Genomic DNA, 25,317 nt, shown 5'->3' with positions numbered 1-25,317 from the left:
AAAGAAAATTGGTGTAGTGATAGCTATAAAAGTAAGAAAACTGTATTAAATTGCAACTAAAACATTAAATATTTGAAGTTATAGGACCAGCCTGTTCTTTGGTTGGTGATTCAGACTCTGAGAGTCCCAAGGGTGCAGGTTAGTTGACTCTATTGGTCTTCCTGTGGAGTTCCTATCTCCTGCCTACAATCCTTCTTCCTATTCTTCCATAAGAATCCCCAAGCTCTATCCACTGAATCTATGGGTGTCTGTATCTGCAGCAGATGTATCCTAAACAACTTGAACAGGGGCTATCCCAAAAGTAGTTGCCTGTACATGGGATATGTTCTTCTAGCTAGGCTGCCTTGTCTGGCCTCAATGGAAGATGAAGTACCTAGCCTCTCAGAGACATGAAGTGCCAGAGGTGGAAGATGAGGTGGGAGGATGATGAGGTGGGAGAAGGCACCCACTTAGAGGAGGAGAGGGGGAAAGGGGAAAGTATTGTGGGAGGGGCTGACCAAAAGGAGGGCAATGAGCAGGATGTAAAGTAAGTAAGTAAAACAAAATAAAATTAGATTAAAAAATATTTAAAGTTCTATAGCAGAACCATACTGCTCTTTCAAAGTAGAAACTCTATTTATGACTAAGCTCCCGGGGGCACAGTGTTTTTAACTTCTGGGCCAAGAAGCCCCATATTGTAAGGAACTTGGATTCTCCATGGGAAACTCATTATACTATAAAGTCCAGAGCTAGAATCCCAGTGTAAAATTCATACAACTCCTTCTAATGTCCTTACTGAAAGAATAAGAAAAAACAGACACTTCTAAGTCTTCACTGAGCCTTTACCTCATCTTAACTCAAAGCCAGAATCTTTAATGAATGATTCATTTTTTTAAAAAAGAAATGAAGCATTAGCATTTCTAAGAATAAACAGCTTCGCAGGAGAAAATTAACACTCCAAGAAACAGCTAGCACAGAAATCAAATTAAAACTCCAGAGTCTGAAAGTTCATTTGATAATTTTAAAGTCAATTCACTATGATTATTGATCAAATAGTATTCCTTTTATGTCTATAAACCTATTTTTTTAAAAAAATTATAAATTATAAATATAGGTTTGGGGATTTTAAAAGAGAAAGAACATGATGTTGGGTGGGTAAAGAGAGGGTTGGATCTGGGAGAAGGTATGAGACAGAGATGAATATGATCAAAGCATATTATATAAAAGTTTTTTATATTACTAAAGAAAAACATTAATGGTTATTTTTCAGAACATTACTTCTTAATGCTCCAGAGAGCATGCACTGTGTTTCTGTGTGGCATCTTAGAAGCCCCAGACCATAGTTTCTCTTCCTAGAATGAGTTTCATCCACTGGTTAAAACTTACTATTACTCAAATCAGCCATGGGGATGACTCTGGAATTTTTAGTCTGAAGGTCAGAATGACCTTAAAAAGTCAGAAGAGCTATACAGCACATTGATAGGAGAGTAGGTTTTAGAAGCAGGCTGTCTTTAGATGCCACCAGGTATAGAAATGCTGTATTAGACAAGTGTAATGGCATCATGCCAGCTTTAAAGCAACCCTGCTTTCAGGTTGTAAATATATATCTTTTTAATATTTAGGTGTTAGACATTATAATAAAAGCAGTTTCTTTCCTTTAGGGGTGGGTGTTCTAGAGGGGTTTTGCTGTTTGCTTAGGTTCCTGCCCTATGACTGCACACAATAAAAGGAACCCAATTATAGTTCTCTTTCGTCGTGAACATAATGGAATATTACATCATTACTGACATGAACATCTCTGTGGCACATTAGCTGTGACCAAATCATCTCAGCAAAGATCTTCATCTAATAGCCCTGTCAGGGTCAGCTCATGCATGAGGACAGTGAGATCACCTACTTGTTTCTTCTTTGCTTTTGGCCCCAGCCCTAGAAACGGTCTCTTTTTTCATTCATTCTTGTGTTCTTCCTCTTGTTGCTATCTACTTTTTACTCCATCATAATTCCTCAGAGTAGATTTTGACTGTTTAAATTACTTTTGTGTTGTTTTCTATTTCCTGAAGAGACACCACTGATAATAATGTCTATAAAATAAGGAAAGTTATAGTGCCTACTTCTTGGATTTATTTTGATCTAAAGGATTGGATAACTATATTTCAGAATAGGCCTCATGCCCAGCAGTAGACAGCCAGCACAAAACAAACTCACTGGTAATTTTGCAGGCTTTTTTGGTCTCATATTTCTTTGTTTAGGCATTTTGATCCTTATATAGCAAATAATAATAATCATCACAATTTTGTAAAATTCCTGGTTAGAAAATCTCTATCTATATAGAAAGCATTTTCTAATTCACTCATATAGTTAGTTAATTGCAGTAGTTATTTGAATATACTTCTATGACGTTGTGTTTATACTGTCAAAACCACTATGTATGGTTAAACTATTTAATCTGATTTTGTAGGGTAGAAATGGCAAACTGTTGCTCTAGTTTGTAGTGTTTGCACTTACCATGTTTACTATCCTTAGCCTTAGGAGTTTGAGTACAGTGTGTGTGTGTGTGTGTGTGTGTGTGTGTGTGTGTATGTGTGTTCATATGAATAATTGTGATATTAATTACATTTACTCATTTGTTTGAAATCACCAATATAGACAATCTTATCAACTATACTTGCATAGTTTATATACTTCATACAGCGTATGTTTTACAGCATCATCCCACTCCCTTTCCCCAGATCCTCATATTCATGGCTGTATTATTTCTCTGTGTATATTACAGCTTTACATCTCAGCATAACAGTCTAATACCTTTGTTCCTTTACTTGTTTCATTTACAACAATAATACCAGCTCATCTTTCATAAGGCATATGACAGGATCACATTAAAAAGCTCTAATATATATATATAATACATGGACATTATATGTATACATTAGCGTATATATGTGTATATATACATATATATTGTTTTACATAAATATACTTGCATCCTCATCATTTTAACGGATGAGAGATACAGGCTATTTTCTTATGTTGGCTATTATAAACAATGCTGCAGCATTCTCAGGAGTACCCAGACTTACATAGTAGTGTAATTTCACTCCCCCTTGTTTAGTTCCCAGAATAGGAATAACCAATTCATAGGATATGTCTCCTTTTAATTTTATTAAGAATTCCCACATTGTTCTTTATAACTCTAACAACCTACATTTCTACCATCAGTATTCAAGAGTATATATCAGTATACACTATGTTGTTTTATGATGATTAATAGCAGTAAGCAAGGTTTTATATGCCTATTAGCTATATCACATCTTGTTTAGAGAAATTCCATTCAAGTCCCTTGCCTATTTTTCAACTAGTTTCTCTGGTATTAAGTTAAATGTATTCTTTACATTATTTTGCATACCAATCCCATAATATAGACAGTTAGGAAATATATTTTCCAATCAACAGGCAGCCCTTCACCTCTTGTTCTTTCTGAGTGTTTGGATATGTCAGGCTAATGCAGTCCCAATATTTTCTTCTAATATATGTAGCTAATTTGTCTTCTAGGAGTTTTATAGCTTTAGATCTTCTGTTTAGGATCATCCTCATTGGACCACAGACTCACTGGACCAGTACAGTTTACTCATTCAGAAGGTAAATATAGACACATAAATCCTGGCAGAATGAGTCACACTTTCAAGTCAAGATGGCCTCCACCCATTCTGTTTGACCACTTCTGTGTGAAATCACAGACCTCGCTAAATAAAATATGGCTTGTGTGCTCTAGAAATACAAATGAAACTTCAAATGAATATCAAGAGAATGAGAAGCATTCTATCCCCTAGCAATGATTAAATAAAATCTTTAACTGATTTAACAAAACTCATTTTTATAAGCACCAATGGTCAGAAAAACTAATGAAAGGAGAAACTTGAAAAAGTTGTAAGATTTCAAAATACAACAAGGTAGCCATGGCCTACTGTTCTACTTGTGTTATGAACATTATGCACAGTGTGTGCATAATGCAAAGAACAGGTAGGTGCATCAGAATGTTCTATAGTAGAGGTTTTTTTTTTTAATACTAGAGAAAGCTTTTAGAAGTTTCAGTTTAGGTACAGGTTCTTTCAGAAGCCCAGTCAGTCTGCCACACTGTTGTGGCCCGAGCTGCCCCACGTTTAGGGGCCAAAATGTCGGGGACCACTCTATCAATGTTGGAACCCGCACTGCCGAAAGCCTTGGGGGCTAAACTGTACTGCCCCAAGCTGCTCCTGTTTGTGGGTCAGGGTTTAGCAAGAGAGGGAGTGATGACGGACTCAAAGAATGGAGACCAGAGTGTGATTCAATCCCATTTATTCTTCAGTCTCTCTTCCTAGTCCAAGTACCAAGTCTTGAGTTCCTAGTTCCTAGTGCCTCCAAGTTCCAAGTTCTTTCTTCCAAGTGCTAAGTGCCACATGTCTAATTCCAAGTTGTTCCTCCAAGGGCCAAATGCCTAATAACTAACTCCAAGTTGTACTCTAAGTTGTACTCTCTAACCTAATTCCTAGTTCCAAATTGTACTGAACTCTTCTGTCTGTCTCTTGCCTTTTATATGTCTCATTTCTAAGCCATGCCTCTAAGTCACACCTTTAAGTCATGCCCTTAGGCCTTGTCTCTAAATCTGATCTCTAAGTCATGCCCTTAATTCTCACACACCCAAGGGAAGATCCTGGGTATCTAAAGCAAGATGTTATCAGAATGTGCTCAGATGTTGTAGGCTGATGTAATCAAGTCTCTTTTCAGGGTATATGGCTCAAGACTGCTGCAAGGATGATAGCCGCCTTCTGTTGGCTCCCCACACCGCACAGACATGAAAACTGCCTGTTTGTGTAATGGGCATATTTTCCAATTCCTTTGACCAGGGTCTCATTAAGCTTCTTCCCAAGTAACAACTCATAATGAGATCATATAATAAAACCGCAGTGAGAGAGAATGGGGTTATTTTCATTATGTAAAAATGATTAGCACTTCAGAAATAATTCATTTAAAATCAGCACAGCTAGATTTATTGTCTATGTAACTGATTTAGGATTGACATTAAAAAAACTCTGTCTTATTTCACAAGATTTATTAACACATGGGATCAAGTTTTCTCACAGACCTGCTAAAGTAATCTTCACTTATATTTAAATTTTTCTTAGTTCTCTTGCTTCTTAGGTCTGAAAAAAAAGTATATCACAGCGCCTAAATCTGAAAGAGACAAGGAAAGCCTCAAAAGCAAGGTCACCATGCCTTTCTCTCCCTCCCTGTGTGATCGTTGACCATAACAATTTCTATGACATACTCATATGACAATGAGTCTTAAGACCCCCAACTCTATTCAAAGTCAATACCATATCTAAGAAGAAAGAATGCTACACAGAGACCAGATGACTCTGAACCTGTGGGCCTGGCTCAGGTTCCTCCCTTGATCTATTACCACTGCATCCTATGCTCTTTTGTTCAATCACATTTCACGAGGCCATTATCGTTTACAGAATTTAAGCACAACAGTGGACAATTTATAATGGTCACTTCTATTTTTACTCCTGAGATTTTCTATGTTATATTAAACTTCGTTTGCATAAATTTGCTATTCTTTTCTTTTGTTAACCTGTCTTTTTATAAAGGAATGCAAAGTGTGGTCCTTGTAAGTGGGGAAAGGCTCCTTCTCCCTAGCCTTCATTATACAGCATTCAATGTCAACTTTGAAACTTTCATATTATCTAACTTCTATTAATATTGTCTATAATTTAGAAAAACATAAAGATTAATTAAACAGAAATAAGGCAATACAGATTATCTCTTTAAAACTCATCAATTATTAAATGCATCATTAAATTTGTTCCTTTGTATCATTCATTGCTTATAAAAAACACACACTATACACAGACACACACACAACAGAAATAGAAAACACACACCATACACAGATGCACACACCAGAGAGAGAGAGAGAGATAGAGAGAGAGGGGGGGAGGGGGGGAGAGGGAGAACGAACTTAGAAAGGTTTATTATGCATGCAGGGCAAACAGTCTCATGTGTATAATGCTAGCACACAGAATTATATATTTGTAGAACAAAAAAATGTTTTCTAGTGGGTTAGAGAGATGTAGAGAGATGGGTCATCAGTCAAGAGCACTGGCTGCTCTTCTATAAGACTAAAGTTTGATCCCCAGCTCCCACATGTCAGCTCACAATCATCTGTAACTCTAGTTCCACAAGATTCATCTCTCTCTCCTGGCCTCTGGGGGCACTATACACACATAGTGCATTGACATACTGGCAAAACTTTCATACATACAAAGCAATAAATAGCTTGAAAATATTAATGATATTTTTAATAAAGGATTATTACCTAAAATAATGTTCATAACACCCAATATATGGAGCCAAACCATGTGCTCATCATGAATGGTTTGGTAAAGAAAAATTTGTATGCACTCATAATTCACTAACATTCAGCCACTTAAAATAATGCTTTCCTACAAGTGATTCACAGTCAAATACACAGCACTAGAAAAAAAATCTCCAGTGTGGTATCCCAGACCCAGAAAGACAAATATAATATGTATTTACTTATATGTTGGATATTAGTTGTTAAGTTAATGATAACCAAGCTAAACTCCACAGAAACACAGAGGTTAGCTATAGTATAAGAGAATGTGAGGTACAGAAAGATCTTGTTAGGGAAGAGAAATAGACTATATCATTACAGATGGACAGGGAGGGCTGAAATGGGAGCATCAAGTGGGCAAGGAGAAAAGACAACAAGGAAGCAAATATAAGTAGAGATGACTGCGAATAAGCGCCATTTGAGGTATTGTGTGGAAACCTAATATACTAGATGCTTCCTAAGATATATACACTCATGAAGGCAATGTAAATAAAATCACTGAATAATATGGGAAATAAAACCTCAAAATGGACATCTCTTCCACCAAATAAAGCTTCCAGTATGAGGATTGGGTTACATATAACAGAATTGTGGGTCAAAAGAATACCATTGAAATCCTCAAACAATCCAGGCTATTGCAAATGATATCAGTTGGTCTCCAAAAATTAATAACAAAGGTGTATTGAATAAGACAATGCCTACACCACTCAATGAACATGGAGAAGTCAACCTGGTGCCTACATAAAGCCTCCATCCCAACATTATAGCATCCTTGGTACTAGAAGGTACGCAGTATGCTACCAAAATAGAAACATAAACATGAATGCAGTCACAAATCCTTGATCTTCAAGGCTGACCAGCTTGCAGGAAATGCTAGGGCAATAATGGTACAAAGCTTTTGGGAACAACCAACCAATTTGACTTTAGGACCAGTCAACAAAACAGAATCTATACCTGGCACTACTTGGACTGCTAAGAACCTGAGATCAGATAACCCAGAGATCTAATGGAAAACCAAAATTTACTCTTCTATTAAAATAATGTAGCAGTAACATGACTTCTAATGACATTTTGCTATACCTATAGATCAAAGCATTGCTCAGTCATCAGAGAAGTTTCCTCGTGTGGAACATGAGAACAAATGCCAAAACCCAAATATTACAGAGAGAGTAAGAGACCATGGAACACTCTGCTGTAAATGGGATGTCTCCAACAAATTCATTTCCCCAGGGCTCAGGGAACCCTGCAGACAAGAGAACGAAATGAGTGCAAGAGCCAGAAGGTATGTCCTTCAAATCCATATGATCAAAGATCATAAAAGAACTCATAGAGACTGAAGCAGCAAGCACATGGCCTGCACAAGGTAGCAATCATATTTCCTCTATGCTCATAATATGGCTTCCATTGTAGTATTTTTATAGAATTACAGAGAGTGTGTGAGTGGCTCTCTGATTCTTGTGCCTTCCCTTGGGTTCATTTCCTACTGTTTGTTTGTTTTGTCTAATTCTGATGTGTTAGTTTTTGTTTTTTCCTTCTGTTTTATTTTAATTATCCCTTAAAAGTCTGTTTCCTAATAGGAGACAGAAAGGGAGTGGCTCAAACTGGGAAGATTAGAGAAAGAAAAAATTGTTATCAGGATAAATTATGTAAGAAAAAACTATTTTAAATAAAAGAAAATGATTTTTAAATTGTAGACCATAGAAAATAATAGTAGCCCCTTATTTGTTTCACATGGATAGATATGATTGTGTTGAAGCTAAGTGATATAAGACAGACAGATTCTGTGTATTTTCTCCAATATATGGATATTTAAAATAAGCCAGTTGGAGAATATGATACAGGTTACTATAGGCTGAGAAGGCTGACTAAAGGAATATAAAGACTGGCTAGATAATAAGAACTAAGATATTCATAGATGAAAGCAGTAAGTTATCATGCTCTCTACAGGACAGTGGAGTGATTAGAGTTGATAATAAACTGTTGCAGACTTTATAACTTGATAGAAACATTATAAAGCTCCAACAAAGAGGAGCTAGAAGTGTTAATTGACCCAATTTGCTCAGTATATATCATATCCATGTACTGAGAAATCATACTCTCATCCATAAATATATGCATTTATTATTTATTTATTTAAAAGGTAAATGTTTAGGGAGATAAAATGTTAACCACCCAAATTTGAGTTTTACACATTTTATGTATCTCTCAAAATTTGAAAGTATAGCCCATACATTTAATTTTCAAGTTTAAATATTAACCTCCAAAATTAGTCTTTATGCTAGATCTCAATATATAGAAAATAGTATATTCTACCTGTGTGTGTGTGTGTGTGTGTGTGTGTGTGTGTGTGTGTGTCTGGCAATGCAGGGTGGGCCTGAATTTTCTCCCCTGCATAGCACTTTCTTGAGGACTATGAAGTTTAGCCAATGTAGAAGAAGCTTGCAACTCAGATCTAGTTCAATTTTTCTAAGGTCTATAACTAAAATAGAGTGTTCAACAACAGGGTCTTGGCATCAAGTTCTGATGGATAATCATGAACATTGGCAATAGTCTTTGAGGAATCATAGCACCATCCCTGGCCAGCAACTTCTAGAGAAATAATCCACAGCTGACTCAGAACTTCTGGGAGGATCATTATTCTTCTTTGCTTTGTACCCTTCATTCAAGTTACTCTGTGTGTATTTTTAATAATCTTTAGAATAGTAGTTAAGATTGGTTTCCAGGCCTATTACACTGAAAACAACTCATTCCTGGTTCTGTAAACTTGACTCATATGTTATATGTCCTAAAGAAGAACCTACTACTATCATTTTGTTAAGCAATTCTATTGTTAAATATATTTCTAATTATTCAATTTTATACCTACACATTAGTTCTGGATTCAGGCTTTACCAGAGAAATTTCTTGCCTCAGCAGTCCGTAGTTAATGAAGATTATGTAATTCTCCCAAACACCTAGAATAAGTAGTGATAACATGCTCTATCCAAATGACAACAGCTATAACACCCACTTTCAAGGTTCAGGGAACATCAAGGAAGAAATATCACAAAGATTGTAAGAGCCAAGATGGGGATATGTGTAACAAACGATGTCTTTTGAATATGACATGGTCATTATGTTCAGGAGCACAATAAAGCCATGCTAATCTGCATAAGACTTGCACAAGATTGGGTCCCTCAAGATTTCAGCATGGATGAGGGAGGGGCCTATGATACCCCTACCCTTCACAGAGGCAGTGCTGGCAATGACTGCATGTTAGGGGAGTGTATCACTTCCTTCAGTGGTGTAACTAAAGGTAAGTTGCCCTTGCTCCATGAAAGAATTTCAGCCACACACAAGCAAGTAACTCTACACTCAGTGGATAGCATACAAAAACAAAAGATATGAATGAAGAAATAAGTATGGATTCATTGAGAAGTGTACTAGTGGCGGACACCAAAAGATGAGGGAGAAGAAGATGGGAAAATCTGAAAACAAGAAGAATGTCTTTAAAGCAACAAATAATTTATTTTGTAAATAAAATTATTTAACACAGAAAAATATATCAAGTGGATCTGCATCCTGTATTAAATATTATTGACTATAGTTTTTTTAAAAAATAAGAGAAAGTTGCTTGACTGAAGTTACAATACTCACAAGAAAAAATATCTTACCTTTATTTTGAATGCTGGTACTTCGAAGTAACTTATAGGAAATTTCACATTCATGGGATATACTGATGTCATCTACAGCAACAGTAGCATTTGGTGACAAAATGGTAGCTTCTATAATTAACTGTTATTGCAGAGAGATAAAGTTATTAAAATATACCATAGAAGTTAAATCTAAAAATCATTTTCTTTCAATAAAGAAACTCATTTACACCTGTTCCATTTTTCAATCTAATTTTAGAAGACTGTTGTGACCTGAGCATTCAAATTATAAAGTTACATAGTCATAACTGCTTTGACAGCCTCTTATATAACCTTAATGTTAGGTAACCTTGTTTCTGTTAAAAGTTGCAGCATTCATCACCAGTGAAGGGCATGCTTTCCATTGCCATTAAGAGTCATATGCACTTAAAATGTGCTCTTTTGGGTAATCAACTGTGTGGTGTACACCTCAATTTAATTGAGATATAAATTCATTGTAATGGTTTGGCTGGAATGATTCATTTCCACATCTGAATATTTAAATATGGATATACATTATGTACAAATATAGAAACATGCTTTTGTGTGATAATAATTACAATCATTAAGCATGTATAGCTGTTAGTTATATTCATTTACTACATCACTAGGAGGCATCTATTTAAATTTACTTCAAAACTCTGGCGACTTGGCATACTTTGGTTTTCTTTCCTGTTAACCACTCATATTGTTCTGTGTGTTTATTCTACTACAAAAGCAAGAACAAAATTGTAACAAAATAAAACAGAGAAGATAAGGAGTGGGAGAAGAAGGCTGAAGAAGAGATGAAAGCAAGAAAGATAGAGCAAGTTACAGAAAAGGGTGAGAGAGAAAGTGGGAGTTAGGGAGAAAAGGATGAAGGAGAGAGAGAGCGAGAGACCCAGGTAAGTTATTTCTAGAACCCTAACACTATGGCTAAATGATACCATCTTCGGACATATTTGGTAGCTCTACCTTCATCTTATCATTGTGAATATCTAATATCGAGACACTAACAGTTTACTTATGTTGAATCTCAGAACATGGCTCTCCATTTCCTGGAGTAGAGACATCATGCTGACAGTGTTGTCTTCATATATTACCATTAGATCATATTTTTTGTTCAATCATGTACTTCTGCTTATCGGTCCTTTCTCATTGAACCCAAGAAGTAAAACACAGTTTACTTTGGATTTGGGGAAATTATTTCTATTACCTATGTGAAATTAAATTTGATGGGTACTTTTACTGATTTGCTATTATTATCCTTATTTTGTGAACTCCACCAACAACAAAGGACCTAGCTGATATCCTTTTACAAAATTAAGTTGACCCCTAATAGTAACTTCTGACAAACATGTTGCTCTGAAGAAATAGACAATACTACCCAAAAGCAAGGGGATGTGGTGTTGTAAACCTTAGGGCATTAAGAAAGTATATGGGTTTAGAAAGCAACCAATTATCTGGATAATAAATTGAACAGATAAATTGCATGAGTTAGAATAATTTTAGTACAGACTAATTGAATGACATTATTTAAAAGAAAAATAATCTAGGATATACAAGGATCCCAATTACCATACATTTATACCTGATATCCCCATATTTTAATGTTGCTTTTCATAGAGCACACATATTCCCTATGGAATACTATCATTATTAATGTACTGTCTATCTTAGTTACCTTTCTCTTGCTATGATAATAAACTATAACCAAGGCAACTTATAGGGGGAAAAAGTTTCTTAGGGCTTACAGTTTTGTTTTGTTTTGTTTTGTTTTTTTGTTGTTGTTGTTGTTGTTGTTTTTTGTTGTTTTGTTTTTTTTTTTTTGGTTTTTTTTTGTTTTTTTTGGTTTTTTTCGAGACAGGGTTTCTCTGTGTAGCCCTGGCTGTCCTGGAACTAACTCTGTAGACCAGGCTGGCCTCGAACTCAGAAATCCACCTGCCTCTGCTTCCCAAGTGCTGGGATTAAAGGCGTGCACCACCGCCGCCCGGCGGGCTTACAGTTTTAAGAAGTTAGATTCCATGGTGATTATGGCAGATAGCATGACAACAGGCAGGTAGGCATAGAGCTCGGGCAGTAGGTGAGCCTCATATCTTGATCCACAGACATGAAGTGAAGGGAATGCTAATTGGGAATTGTAAGTGGTTTGGGTTTTCTAAACCTCAAAGTGCAAAGCCAGTGATACACCTCTTCCAATATAGCCATCCCTCCTAATCCTTCCCAAATACTGCTACCAATTAGAGAGTAACCAAATATTTCAGCCAGTGGTGGCTATTCTCATTCAAGAAATAGCATTTAATTTAAACCCATTTTTCTCCATTTAAATTCAACACTCATACCATGCATCTAATGTTGCTTTTGATAGCAATTATACATTCCTTAAGAAATAATCACCCTTTCAACATAATGTTTGTCTCTCTGAAGTAATATGGGAAGACCTTCCACATGTGTTTCCGATTTTAAAATTTTACATAAAAATCAATAGTCTGAAATACCTAATAGTTTAGGTTTCTAGATATACTTGATTTAAAAATACACATAAAAGTAATTAATGAATAGAATGAGCTCAAAGTTAAAATAAGGCAGTACAGTATGTTTAAATCAAAAAAACCCAGGCTATGGTGGTAGATGGTAGCAATGAGGAAAAACAGCTGTTCTATTTGCAGTTTTTGATATTTTACCATGTGACACATAAAATTTGTATGGTTTGTAAAATTTTGATTGTACCTGGCTTCTTTGAAATCTTGGCTAAGAGATCTGGTTTTCACACAAGAGGCAGAAAATATTAGCACAGATTTTGGAATAGAGTTTTTGCATAATATTATAAGCACTACAATTTAGAAAATGTTAAAACTACTAGCTAGTTAATTTGTGGCAACTTTGAACTTGAAAATTCTCCTTTGGTATTTTACTGATATATATCATTTATAATCAGAGTATATATTTTGATATTATGCACTGATAATGTCAATTAAAATAAAACCTGTGATTTCTCCAATCCAGAAAAAAAAGACATATATCAGAAGAGAAGAAGCAGAATATTGGAGGTACCACTCTGTGTTCCTGAAGAGAAGTACATTTTACTCTACATGTCTAACTGGTAGGTCCTTACTAGAGGTCAAGTAGAACACTGACATCATAGATCATGAAGATTTGGATATTTAAGCTTGGCTAAACAGAAACACCATTAGTGATTCACTAATGTTATTAAAATGTAGTTTAAACATACCTCAAAATTTACAGAAAACTAATATTCATTCATTACCAACCCTGCTAGTTTACTACTATGCAATTAAATTCAAGACCATGTGTTGATAGATTACTATGATACTATTAATTAAAAATAATCCAATTTTTAAAAGTGGTTCTTTGATCTTATAATATATAACTATAAATTATTATCAGCTCCTATCTATTTTTAAAAAACTCTGTGTGTGTGTGTGTGTGTGTGTGTGTGTGTGTGTGTGTGTGTAGGTCTCTCTGTGCAGAGTCAGTTTTTAATTTCTAGTTTGTGGGAATTAAACTAAATTCCTCAGGTTTGGCTGGGTGTACCATTTCACTGAGTCATCTCACCTACATATTATTTTTAATCACTTGGGGGTTGTGTGTGTGTGTGTTGGTTTAGTTTGCTATTGTTGTTATTGTTCTGTGTTGTTATAAGGCAGGTTTTTTTGTGCTGTGTCTAAAATGTGTTACCTTTCAGAACTACAAGAATGAAAACTAACAAGTATACAACAGTTTATTTAGAAGAAATATTTCAACAATGGAAAAGTGAAGCTAAAATTTTTTGTTTAAAGGATCTTCAAGTAATCTGAAAACTCATTTTCTAATCAAAGGTACATTCATTTTCCTTTGAAAACTATTTTTAAAACTTGGATATTTTGTTTTATTTGATTTTAATTATTTTGTAAACCATAAAACTTCTTGCTTTTGAAAACTATAACTCAAAAATGCTGTTAACATTCAAGTGATTATGTTATACATCAACAAAACTAGAAGCTTACCCAGAAAAAATAAAACATAAACATCTTTTCCTGCCTTGTTATATTAAAAAATGAAGAAAACTAATTACTGAACTAACAGAAAATAGAATTTGTTAGAAATAAAAAGAAACTAGAATGTGGGAGCAGCCACATTTATTTTTAGAATTTGCTGTATACAGTTTTAATCTTGTGAATGTGGCATAGATTTTGTAATCATTTTAAAGTGAAAGAAAAACAATTGTAGAGAAGTTACTGGCGAAATGTCACAGAGCCAAGGAGGAAGAATGTGTAACCTAAGCGGTTGCTACTTGTAACTACACAATATTACAAAAATATTTCTGAAACTTTGTTGTTTTGTTTTATGTAAATATAATTATACTGTAAACAACAAACCTCCTTCCTCTTTTGAAATTATAACTCATAAATACTGTTAACATTCAAGTGTTTATTTTACACATCAACAAAACTCAAAGCTTACCCTGAAAAAAAAAAAGTAAAACCTAACATCTTTCCCTTCATGTCACTTCGTGAAATAACGAGATCTCAGTTGCTCAGCAGATGGTTCACACCAAAGCTTTCAATCAACTCAAGGTTTCCTGAGGTCCTTACATGAAGAAGACGGAGGACTCAGCAACTTTCCACAGATAATATTTAGTTCTGCATTATAAATTGTACTCTTCACTGATGTTTCCAATGATAAAATGTTACTAATAACAATAAATCTTATAGAGAATGTACATCAAATCACTCATTGTGGAAAACATAAAAGAGTCATTTTCACATGAAACCTAAAATATGTTATAACTGTTTCAGTAGGATTTAAATATGTTTAAATATACATTAGACCAATAAGAAATCAAGAGACAGTACTCAAATGAAAACCCTTTTTGATACTAGAATTTAGAAGAGAAGTAAAAAATAAATAAATAAATGAATGAATAAATAAATAAATAAAATGGCAAAGTGCCAGAATTTATTTATGTAAAAAAGGCTCAGCGTAGCAGCCAAACGTGAACAGACCAAGTTAAAACAGATTGGACAGAATATAATTAACTATTGGACCAAAATTCTTCCAATTCTTTTACCCAGGTGATGGAGAGATTCCTGAAACACTGTTAAATTAATTTCCTTACAGAATCAACAGAAAGCCTAATCCTTTCCCAGCAGGAGAACTAAAGTCCTAGCAACGAAGGGTGATTATTCCCTAGGAAACTGGAAGCAATTTGTTCCCTGTTATGGTCTCCAATTCACATCAAAGCACCTCACTGCATCCAAATTTCATGGTTAAAATGAAATACATAGGTCTCATAATCCAGGACCTTTATTCTTTCCATGTTTAGACTGGATTGAATTGTCCTAAATAAATAGGTTCAGAGCTTAACCATATGGAGCCAATGATCAAACCAAGACCAAAGATACCCTTAAAGGATGCAGCCCTGCAGACTTAAGTGTCCCAACCTTGAAGTGTTTCTAAAATACTCACTTAAAATACATTCAGATTTAAGCTCTAGATAGAATATTTATAGGTATAATATCACCTTTATTTCTTAATATGTGAGCTTGTACATAGCTAAAATCTTAATGAAAAATTTCAGTATTTAAAAGAAATACTTAGAGAAATCTGATAACAATATAACTATATTGCTGTTATAACTAATATAACAACAGCATTCTTTTGTGTAGGAGAAGTAAGCAAGATCAAAGTTGTATCTTTTCGGATAATTAATGTTAATACATCAACAAGCCAAGTGCTGACATTTACTCAAAGTATGACTGCACTTTTGTTTATTTCTTTCTTTATTACTGGCTATAAATACTTTATAATTTTATTTCATATTGCTGTAATAAATAAATTATTTATAGCATATGAGGATGCATATTTTACATACTATATGTATCTGTATAAATGCACAAAATCTAAGCTAACCCACATATGAAAGCTATTGTAACTCGATAACTCCTATCCAAAGTCTATGTGGACTAGATGGGTTCAGGATCTGAATACTTTGGAGTTAAGATTGTTCATATAACCTAAGTACTGTTTGTTACTGGTTGCCTTACAGGATATGAACAAAAAGCATATTCATAGTTAAATAAACTGTCCAAATATCTTTCACTGATTGGCATCAGGTAAAGATCTTAACTCTCAATTTTCAATAGGACACTACATTACAAGTTTAATACCAAATTTCTGATTTGAGATTGCAGACGTATAATGATAAAACTTGATGGTAAAGGTTAAAGGATTCTTCCCTTTGCTACTGTTAACTGTCCTGTATTTTCTACAACAAATGCATGCTACAGTGAGCATGAAAAAGTATTAAAGACAGACAGACAAAAGTACAGAGGTGGATTACCACCTGTGACTCACCTCTCGGGTGAACTAGGCATGTATAAGGCTCAGCAAAAGCCCAGTGTCAAGGATTGTTGGAAAGAAAAGTCAAAATGTGGCCTAAGTCTGAAACATGGGATAGAGAGCCTGAGATCAGTAGTTCAGGGTCATGTTAGAAACTATCACCATCTGAGGCCACCACAACACAATACAGCACAAAACTATTAGTCTACAACCTAGCTAATAATATACTTTCAGATAGTGAGGGGAAGACTCAATTTGCATAACAAAGCAAATCTATAACTCAAACTTCAAGTAAGTAATATTAAAAAGAATTAAGTCTATGCTTTGTTGAAATTCTCCAGTGACAGTGAAAGAAAACTTCCAGTCACAGAAAGGAACAGCAGTCATTTCCACTCATAGTATTTCTTAGACAGCTAGACATATCAACAGGTATTCTCTTTTCTCCCCAACATCAGTTAATAACAGATACTTGATAGGTTGTTTTGATGAGTTTTCATCTAAATAAAAATGAATATATTGAAGCAATTGAATGGAGACTACAAGAACTACAGACAAAGAATAACTTGACCTCAGTTTTGTGATCTGTTTCATGGCATGGAGACTAATACTGAGATGAATCCATGGAGATTTTTGTGTAAAACACCTCCCAACAGAAGTCGTCATGGTTTTACCCATTAAATGTTGGCATTGATTCAGGAAATTTCTCTAGCTATAGAAGTCTCTAATTATTGAATCCACAGTTTAGATCAAAAGAACTTTCCCCTTCAAAATATGAAGGAATACTGACATTGATTTTATTTAAAACATTTTCAAGCAATACAGAAGTAATGTTCACTACAGCAACAAAAACAGCTATTTTGTGTAAGTTACTCAATGCTAGATTTCTTTACGTAGATTATTTATTTATTTATTTTGTCTAGGACAAAAGATTTACTCCTACAATGAGAACCCAGCCTTTCTCCAGCAGTCAGTTATTATCTAGGTACTATTGAGTTCAAGTGAAAGTCATAATTTAAACACACAGATGTAGATTTTAATAGCTTCTTATCAAAATATTTTGTTTTCTGTTTGACTGCTACATTTTATCTCATCTGATTCTTTTTTTTTTTTAATTTTTATTGGATATTTTATTTACATTTCAGATGTAACCCCTTTTCCCCATCCCCCCACCCAGGAACCCCCTATCCCATCTTTCCTCTTCCTACTTCTATTCCCCCCACCCACCCTCCCGCTCCCACCTCCCCACTCACAATTTCCCACACACTGGGGCATCCAGCCTTCACTGGACCAAGGTCTTCCTCACACATCTATGCCTGACAATGTCATCCTTCCCTACATATACAGCTGGGGCCATGGGTCCCTCCTTATGTGCTCCCAGGCTGGTGGTTTAGACTCTGGGAGCTCTGGTTGATTGGTATTGTTGTTTGATTCTTAAGAAAACATTTTATGAGTGTATGTTATTTATCAACTCTAGTCCCAACAGTCAATTTCTCATACCATAGCAACAGGTAAAAAAGAAGCTTAGAAGGCTTAAGCAAGTTCCTATAATCCTATATTTGGCCAAGGATTTAAGATTCCAGAACCCACCTACACAGACAACAATGAGTGGAACAACAATGAGTTGAACAACCATAGCCCCTGACTCGGGAGTAATGTACTTTCAACACTCCACCATTTGATCTAGTTTCTATAACTGCATCATCCAGAAGGAAGTCACGGTCCAGGAAAGTGGAATTTCTGTATCCACTCATTGACTTAGCTACAGTTACCTGCTTTTATTATTGATCAAAACAACTATATCAAAGGTCAACAAACACCCTTGCATTATTGGACAAGAGCAGTAGGAGAAAAACATAGGCATAATCCAGGTCATTTTTCTTCACCTCAGATATGCCAAGTTCACTCAGGAAAATGCACTTTTTTCTTCAAGTTTGACATTTTCATACACATATCCAATGGATTGTGATTGCCTTACCCTGTGTTAACCCTCCTCCTTTACCTATGAAGTCCATCTTATTACCTAAGTACACCATTTAGAGAAAATTAATTCCCTTCCCCCTCTGCAACTTAATTTCTTAGCACCCTGAAAAAAAATTATGGGATATCACAAGCACCTCTTCTATCCGTGATGGATGTTGAAGGGTTCTGCCTTGTGCAGGTATTCATTGCAGCTGTGTTCTCATGGTGGCAACAGCTGTGTCATATCTAGATGGCAGTGTTTCATGACACTATACTCACCATCCAGCTCTAAAATCCTTTCCAAATTTCTCTTCTCAGCCATCTGATGGAAGTTTTGTTTCTGTTAGTTGCTACACTTCTACACATAATTCTGAAAAATTTTGTCAAAGTAACTATTAGTTGCCTGGCAAGTAATTAATATATCCATTAATATTCCTGGGTTATTAGTATAGTGAACATGTATTGAATATGCTACTTTGTTGTCTGAAATGATTACCTTGAAGCACCTACCTTTTGATGCAGTGCATTAATTCCTTATGTGCTTACCTGGAAAGGAAGAGTAGACTCTTCAGCTTTTGCATGGAGATCTACTTTTGCTTGGCTCCACTGAGATTCAGAGAATTTGGTCACTTCACTCTGCTTTAGCAAACTGCCATCTACTGATGTTCTTGTGAAAACAGAGAGACGAGAATGCTCTGATAAACGATACCAAAAGTGCACCTATAGAGATAAGTATAGAGATAAGTTTGTGTGTGTGTGTGTAACAAATATGATATGTAGATGACATATCATATATTTTGTTTATAAATTAAAACAGCAGGTCATCAATGGGTCACAGATGTTGTAGCCTGATTGCCCTCCCCCACTCAATCATAAATAAATCTCTCCCTCAATTCCCTCTCTTCAAGGCTCAGGGAACCCTGGAAGAGAAAAAGGTGTAAGAGCCAAAGGCAATGGAGAAAACCAAGGAAATAAGGCCCTCTAAATCAACGTGACTAAAGTCCTATGAACTCACAGAGACTGGGGAACCTGCACAGGGCTTGCTAGAGCTAAAAGAAATGGACACACATTCCCCTTGCTAAGCCAGAAGCTATCTCCAATAGTAAAAGGAAATTTAGTTTTCCATAAGAAAGTTAGACTACTCTTAAAGTTAGACCACATGCCCAGCAGTTCATGGCCAACAGAAAACAAACTGAATGCCATCTTTAGAGCCTTTTTTTCATTTTTGTCTTTTATTTTTATTTTGTTACATTTTATGTGTAAATTTTACTCTCTTTTTACCATACAGGTCTTCTGTGTGTATATATGGCTCGCTTTTTTAGTATTTTCATGGGATTTCAGAGTCTATGGATGAGCCTGTGTCTGTTTCCTGTGCCTTTTCTTGGGCTTTCTTCCTCCTGTTTGTTTTGTCCTATTCCAGTATATTAGCATTTACTTTATCATATTATGAGTATATTATTATATTATATAATATTATATTACATTCCCTTAGAAACCTGTTTTTTTTTTTTTTAAATAAGAGACATAAAAAAGGTGGATCTGGATGAGAGGGGAGAAGTGGCAGAAGGAAGTGGAAGGAGTAGAGGAAGGGAAAAGTGTAATCAGAATATATATGAAAACAATTTATTTTCAATAGCAGGAAAAAAAGAAAGTAATAAGCCAGCAAGATATCTCAGAGGATAAATGTTATTGCTGCCAATACCCATGTTCAATAACATTGACCAGCTTATGTAAGTTGTACTCCGACTTTCATATATCCGCATTCACAATTCCACTAAGTATATATAATAATTTATTTTAAAAATAAAACATCCCAGAATATTTCAATAATAAATATGACTTTTTCCCTCTGGTTCTAAAATGTGTAATACCACAAAATACTAATTACGTTCATTGAACCTTTCCTATATCTTCCTTTGGGCACCTGTGTGAGTTAGTATTTTTAACATTTGTCAATATCAATAGATCAGATAAAATGTGCCACAACAAAATAAGTTGAGAATATGTCTTCGCCAGCATAGTCATGGGTCTTCCACCTTCCCAGAATAGGTTCCTATTCTCTTGCTTCTTGTAAGTATGGGTTGTGTAAATCATGATTCAAAGTTATAACACTGGGAATAATTATGTATGCTGTTTTATATTCAAACCCCAAACCAGTAAAAACTTTCTCTAAAAATTTATGTTTTCAATACAGCAAAATTATAACAAATAAGTCCATTAATTTTCCTATTATGATATTATTGATGAGCTTGAATGTTCATAGGGTACTATTCATCAATAATTTAAGGCACATAAAATATTAGGAGGCTAGAAAATTTTAATCATTTTACTCCTTAGTCATCATTAATGATAATAGCATTTAAGGGCGATGGTTTAACTATGTACTGGAGAGAGTAAGAGGCATTCTCTGTTTGTTCCTAACATCAGAAGCTCTACCATGAGCGTCAGCACTCATTTGTTCTACCAGGGCCTTCTGAGGTGTGTTCTCAGGATTTGGAACTGTGTGAGGAAAAGATTAATCCTTTCAGTTAGGGAATGATTCATTCTGCATGATTTTTTTTCCAAAACTTCCACAAAATGAGGTTCAGATACACAGTGATTTTTTTTATCCTACCCATTATCACATAGAAAGCCCTAAGGTTGTAGAGACATCTTAAAGTACAATGAAACATTCAAAGAGAGAGTTAGCCAGTAAGAAAAAGACACATTTTTAATGTTCTTTTTAAATTCTTCAGTACAAAATACTAACCACTCTGTGTCCCAATTTGTCATTATATTCCTGTATAGATTTAATTGGCACTATCTGATCAAAACATCCTTTACTGTCCATTTCATCTTAGATTCTGTTGCCATGCTTGCTCAAGTTCAACCTCCGCAGGTAAATTAGAAATGGAAAGGCAAAGGAAAGTGTTTAATTAAATACCATGGAAAGCAAGAACTCCCATTCTCGGAGGCAATTAAATGTTAGATCCCTGCTGTAAGTCTCACCATGTTCCCAGCTTGTGAATATGCAAAAGAGAGTTTCCAACCTGGCTGTGCAGGAGCTGCTCATACCCCATCAGTATTTGGAACTGTCAAACTGTCACTCAGCTCTTCACTAGTGAGAAGTCATTTGAGTAGTTACTAAGCATAAATGCCAAGGAGATCCATATTCAACAGCACAGGAGCTTACAAGTTATATTTAAGAGAATTTGCATTGTAGAGACTTTAATGCATCAGCTTAATACCCAGCAATCTTCCAATGTTGTTTCAGATTTAGTACTGTTAAGGGAGCAGTAATTGAACTGTACATTGAACTGTACATAATACAATTGGGGTTTCAAACAGATTCTCATCAAGAGTAAAAACCCCAAGGCTCTCCATCTAGTATGCATTCAATGGCATGCCACTAAGCTTTAAACTCAAAATCATGAGGCATGCTATAAATTCCTTACAAACTCATTACAATACTTTGTGTATATTGGGCATTTATTTAACATACTGAAGGAAAAAGAGGAATACACAGACTTGTTCATAGGGGTTTAGTTTCTGTAAACATCTAGAGAGGGGAGATGAGAAAAGGGGAGAAGAAAGAAGAAAGGAAAAGAAAGAAAAGAAAAGAAAAAGAAAGAAAGAAAGAAAGAAAGGGAAAGGAGGAAAGAATTTATATCAGATGATGGATAAAGACTTGGATGTCCTTGGGAATCCACCATGTTTATTGGGCATTAGGGAAAATAAGGAACACTAGAATGTATGTGTAATAACGAAGGTACAACACAGTGTAAATATTTAAACATAAAGCACAGCAAAGAGAAAACTTTAGTGTCTTGGTGGTGCTGAGCATCCTAGGTGCTCAGAAACTTCAAGACCCTAATGATTATAGTACTGAACCTAACACAAGGAATTTCCCATCATTGTAGGGCATCGATTTAAACAAAGCTGCAGAGAATGTTCACAATTAACAACTGATATGATCAGGGGTTTCCCAATAGAGAACTTAGTGAGAGGACTGAAGGAGCAGAAAGGGTTATTGACCCCAGGTGGAAAGCAACAATACCAAACAACCAGAGCCCCCCAGGGTCTAAACCACCAGCCTGGGAACACATAGGGAGGGACCCATGACTCCAGAGGTATATGTAAGGGAGGATGGCCTTGTCGGACATAGGTGGGAGAGGAGTTTCGTTTCTTGGTCCCATAAAAAAAAATGAACACAGAGTGGGGGGGGGATGTGAAGGCGGGGAGGGGATAGTGAGGGGGGGTAGGTGCTGTCACTGCCTCATAGAAGCATGAGGAGGGGGATGGGATAGGAGGTTTCTGGGTGGTGGGAGGAAGTAGGCTAAGGGGATAAAATCTGAAACGTAAATACTACAACCAATTTTAACAAGCGGGGAAAAAAAAGTCTTCAGAACCAACATCTTTAAAAAAAAAAAATGTCAGCCCCCTGGGGGGTGGGAAATTTTTTTTTCTTGATACTAAAACTTGTTCTGAGAATTGTATATTGCAGAATACACAGCCTTGGTGTATCTACTCATCAAGCATACTGAGCAGACCTGCCCAAACCTCTGATGTCCTGGAATTCCATCTGGATTCAGTGAAGACACAGCATCAGAGGCTTATCAACTTACTCTTCCCCCCACCCCTCTTCTAAAATCTCAATACCCTTAATCAGCTTGAAGAACTTAAAGAAGAGTCAGTGCCCTATTCCCTGAGCTTGGGGACTAATGTGGTTAATAATGGTCTGTCTTTCTAGGGACAAGTAGTGGTTTTGTTGGAACAGGGGGGATTAGCTAGGACTTATTGCATAGCCATAACCTATTGGTAGAAATCTGTATAATTATTATCAAGATGAAGTTATAATTTCTTAAATGGTACAAAATTTACTTTGATCTCAAATTTAAGGTTTTCATTGGTACGAGCCTCTTATTAATATAAAAATGAGATGAATATTGATACACCCATGGGCATTGTGCCTGTATAACACATTTAGGAATACAATGCCTAGACCCAGCCCTTTTTTAAACTTTTTAACTGATTTGGGACGGTTAACCTATGAGTTAAGGGACTATAGCAAATTCATATTTTTGAGTTTATTGTTAGGGTGTTTCCCATATTTTATTTAGAAATAGCTGAGAGGAGTGAACAGACAACAGTCCAGGTTACCTTACATGGATAGTTGGTTTTCAAAACATCAGAAGTCCATGGAACTGACACTACAAATATTTCTATATTAATGTTCATATTGATTAGAGACCTGTCTGCTCCTGACAGCTTCCTATACTGAATTCTAAGAAGAAATTGAGCATCCTTGGAGTTACTCCAGTTGTATGGTAACAGCCACTAGGCAAGAATTGCCTCTCTCCATCTACAGACAAATTACTGTCCAGAAAATGACACACATGCAGAATAGTCGACTGATTATATCTGCCTAGACAGAGTAATCAGTCCTTAATAATCCTGCATTACCAAGGTCTGTCAGATGATTCTGGGCCAGAAGGCTAAAGATTTGATGCTCCAACGTTCGGTAGTATAGGGGCTTTTCAGGTGTTCAGAGGTCTCTATAAATTGGCTAAGTTTTAGAAGCTATGCTTTGTGCTTCCCACAATTATAGTTAACTCAGTCATTCTGGATTTCTGAATGGGTTGAAAACATATAGCTATTGACCTTAAGAGAAAAGATTTGAGTGGATGGTCGTCAGCTGACATTCATCCTAAAGCCAGGTTCAGAACTAAATGTTTTAGTTAGGATAGATGACAGAGGTGCTGGTTAGTCAACAAAAGGATGGACTGGGTATTAGGACTATTTTGTACCTCACTGGTACAAATTGGCATAATTATGCTCGAATTGTATTTTGAGAGAAAAGTTTCATTTTAACAGGAAGGGTGATGTGTAGGAGGAGCTAAGGTAGGAGGAGTACTGAGAGGAAGAAAAGGAGTAAGAAGAGGAGAAGAAGGAGAGGAGAAGCTAGATGATGAAAGAGAGAAAGAGGGGGGAGACAGGGAGGCAGATATTCATGTATCTCCACCAGTCAAAGATAGTTGTTATATCTAGGTTGGTCAGTGGGTTACACCTCTGATTGAACAATTCCAAACTTATAACGCTTATGATTAACATTATTTTTAAAAAAATGTATAAATGCAAAAAGGAAAAGGGGGCATGGGATAGGGGTTTTCTAAGGAAGGGGGAATGGGGAAAGGGGATGGCATCTGAAGTGTAAATAAAATATCTAATAAGAAAAAGGAAAAAAATTCCAGACTGGAGAACTATAATTAATACAAAGTAGTGATCATCTCTGTTCTGAACTTCAGAGAGAATGTTTACATTGTTTTAACCATGAGTTCTGAGTCAGAAAACAACTACTTTGATGTTTGTTTTGGTTTGTTTTTATTTTGTTTTCGACATTCTGTTTTGTTTTTGACATCTTCAACTCTAAACACGTCTCAGGGTAGCTGAGAAACCTATGTCCAAATATGGAGAGTACATTCCTTTGTTCTGGTTTTCTCGTATGTATTTTTAAAGGAGAAAATTGTGAATTATGTACAAATGAGACCCCATTAAAATAACTGCAAAATGAGGTAGATAATTAAAGAAAAATAACTTAAAAACACTGAACTCTCAAGGTTCATATTATCAAGCTTTCTGTATTCAACAGCAAAATACTAAAAATAAAACACTGTGGTTTTTGCATAACAAATGTGAACTCAGAAAATGTAAGTGCTCACATTAATCTCCTTCATATTTTATATTTCCTAGCTAACTATAACCAGTAACTATATTTCAACATCAATGAGAAATACTGGCTTCTGGTCTGCATGTGTTCTGTTTGTCCTAGCTCCTCTTTGGAGGAAATGTGCCAAGTTTCCACTAGTGGCTGAAGTGACTTTTGAAGCTTCTAAATTGAAGTCCACATTGTGAACAATGACAGGCAGTAGGAACAATGCACATGTTGAAGCCATGTGTTGATCATATATAAAGTACAAGGTAATTCATACAAAATGACCTTAAATTGTGCTATTA

The 25,317-nt window shown here is 35.5% G+C and overlaps 1 protein-coding gene across 1 annotated transcript in view; it reads right to left on the bottom strand.

Annotated features, from left to right (window-relative positions):
- The window catches only part of Malrd1 (MAM and LDL receptor class A domain containing 1), a 665,455-nt gene that overhangs the window by 516,918 nt on the left and 123,220 nt on the right, over window positions 1-25,317 (bottom strand). The window contains exons 12-13 of the mRNA XM_034509650.2: window positions 18,871-19,044; window positions 10,027-10,147 (exon numbers count right to left, since the gene is read on the bottom strand). Coding sequence (XP_034365541.1) covers window positions 10,027-10,147; window positions 18,871-19,044 — 295 coding nt within the window. The remainder of the gene's footprint in view (window positions 1-10,026; window positions 10,148-18,870; window positions 19,045-25,317) is intronic.

This window comes from Arvicanthis niloticus, chromosome 8 (genome assembly GCF_011762505.2).
Source record: "Arvicanthis niloticus isolate mArvNil1 chromosome 8, mArvNil1.pat.X, whole genome shotgun sequence".
In the NCBI taxonomy this organism is placed as follows: Eukaryota; Metazoa; Chordata; class Mammalia; order Rodentia; family Muridae; genus Arvicanthis; species Arvicanthis niloticus.
This window is presented reverse-complemented; position numbering and strand designations above follow the sequence as displayed.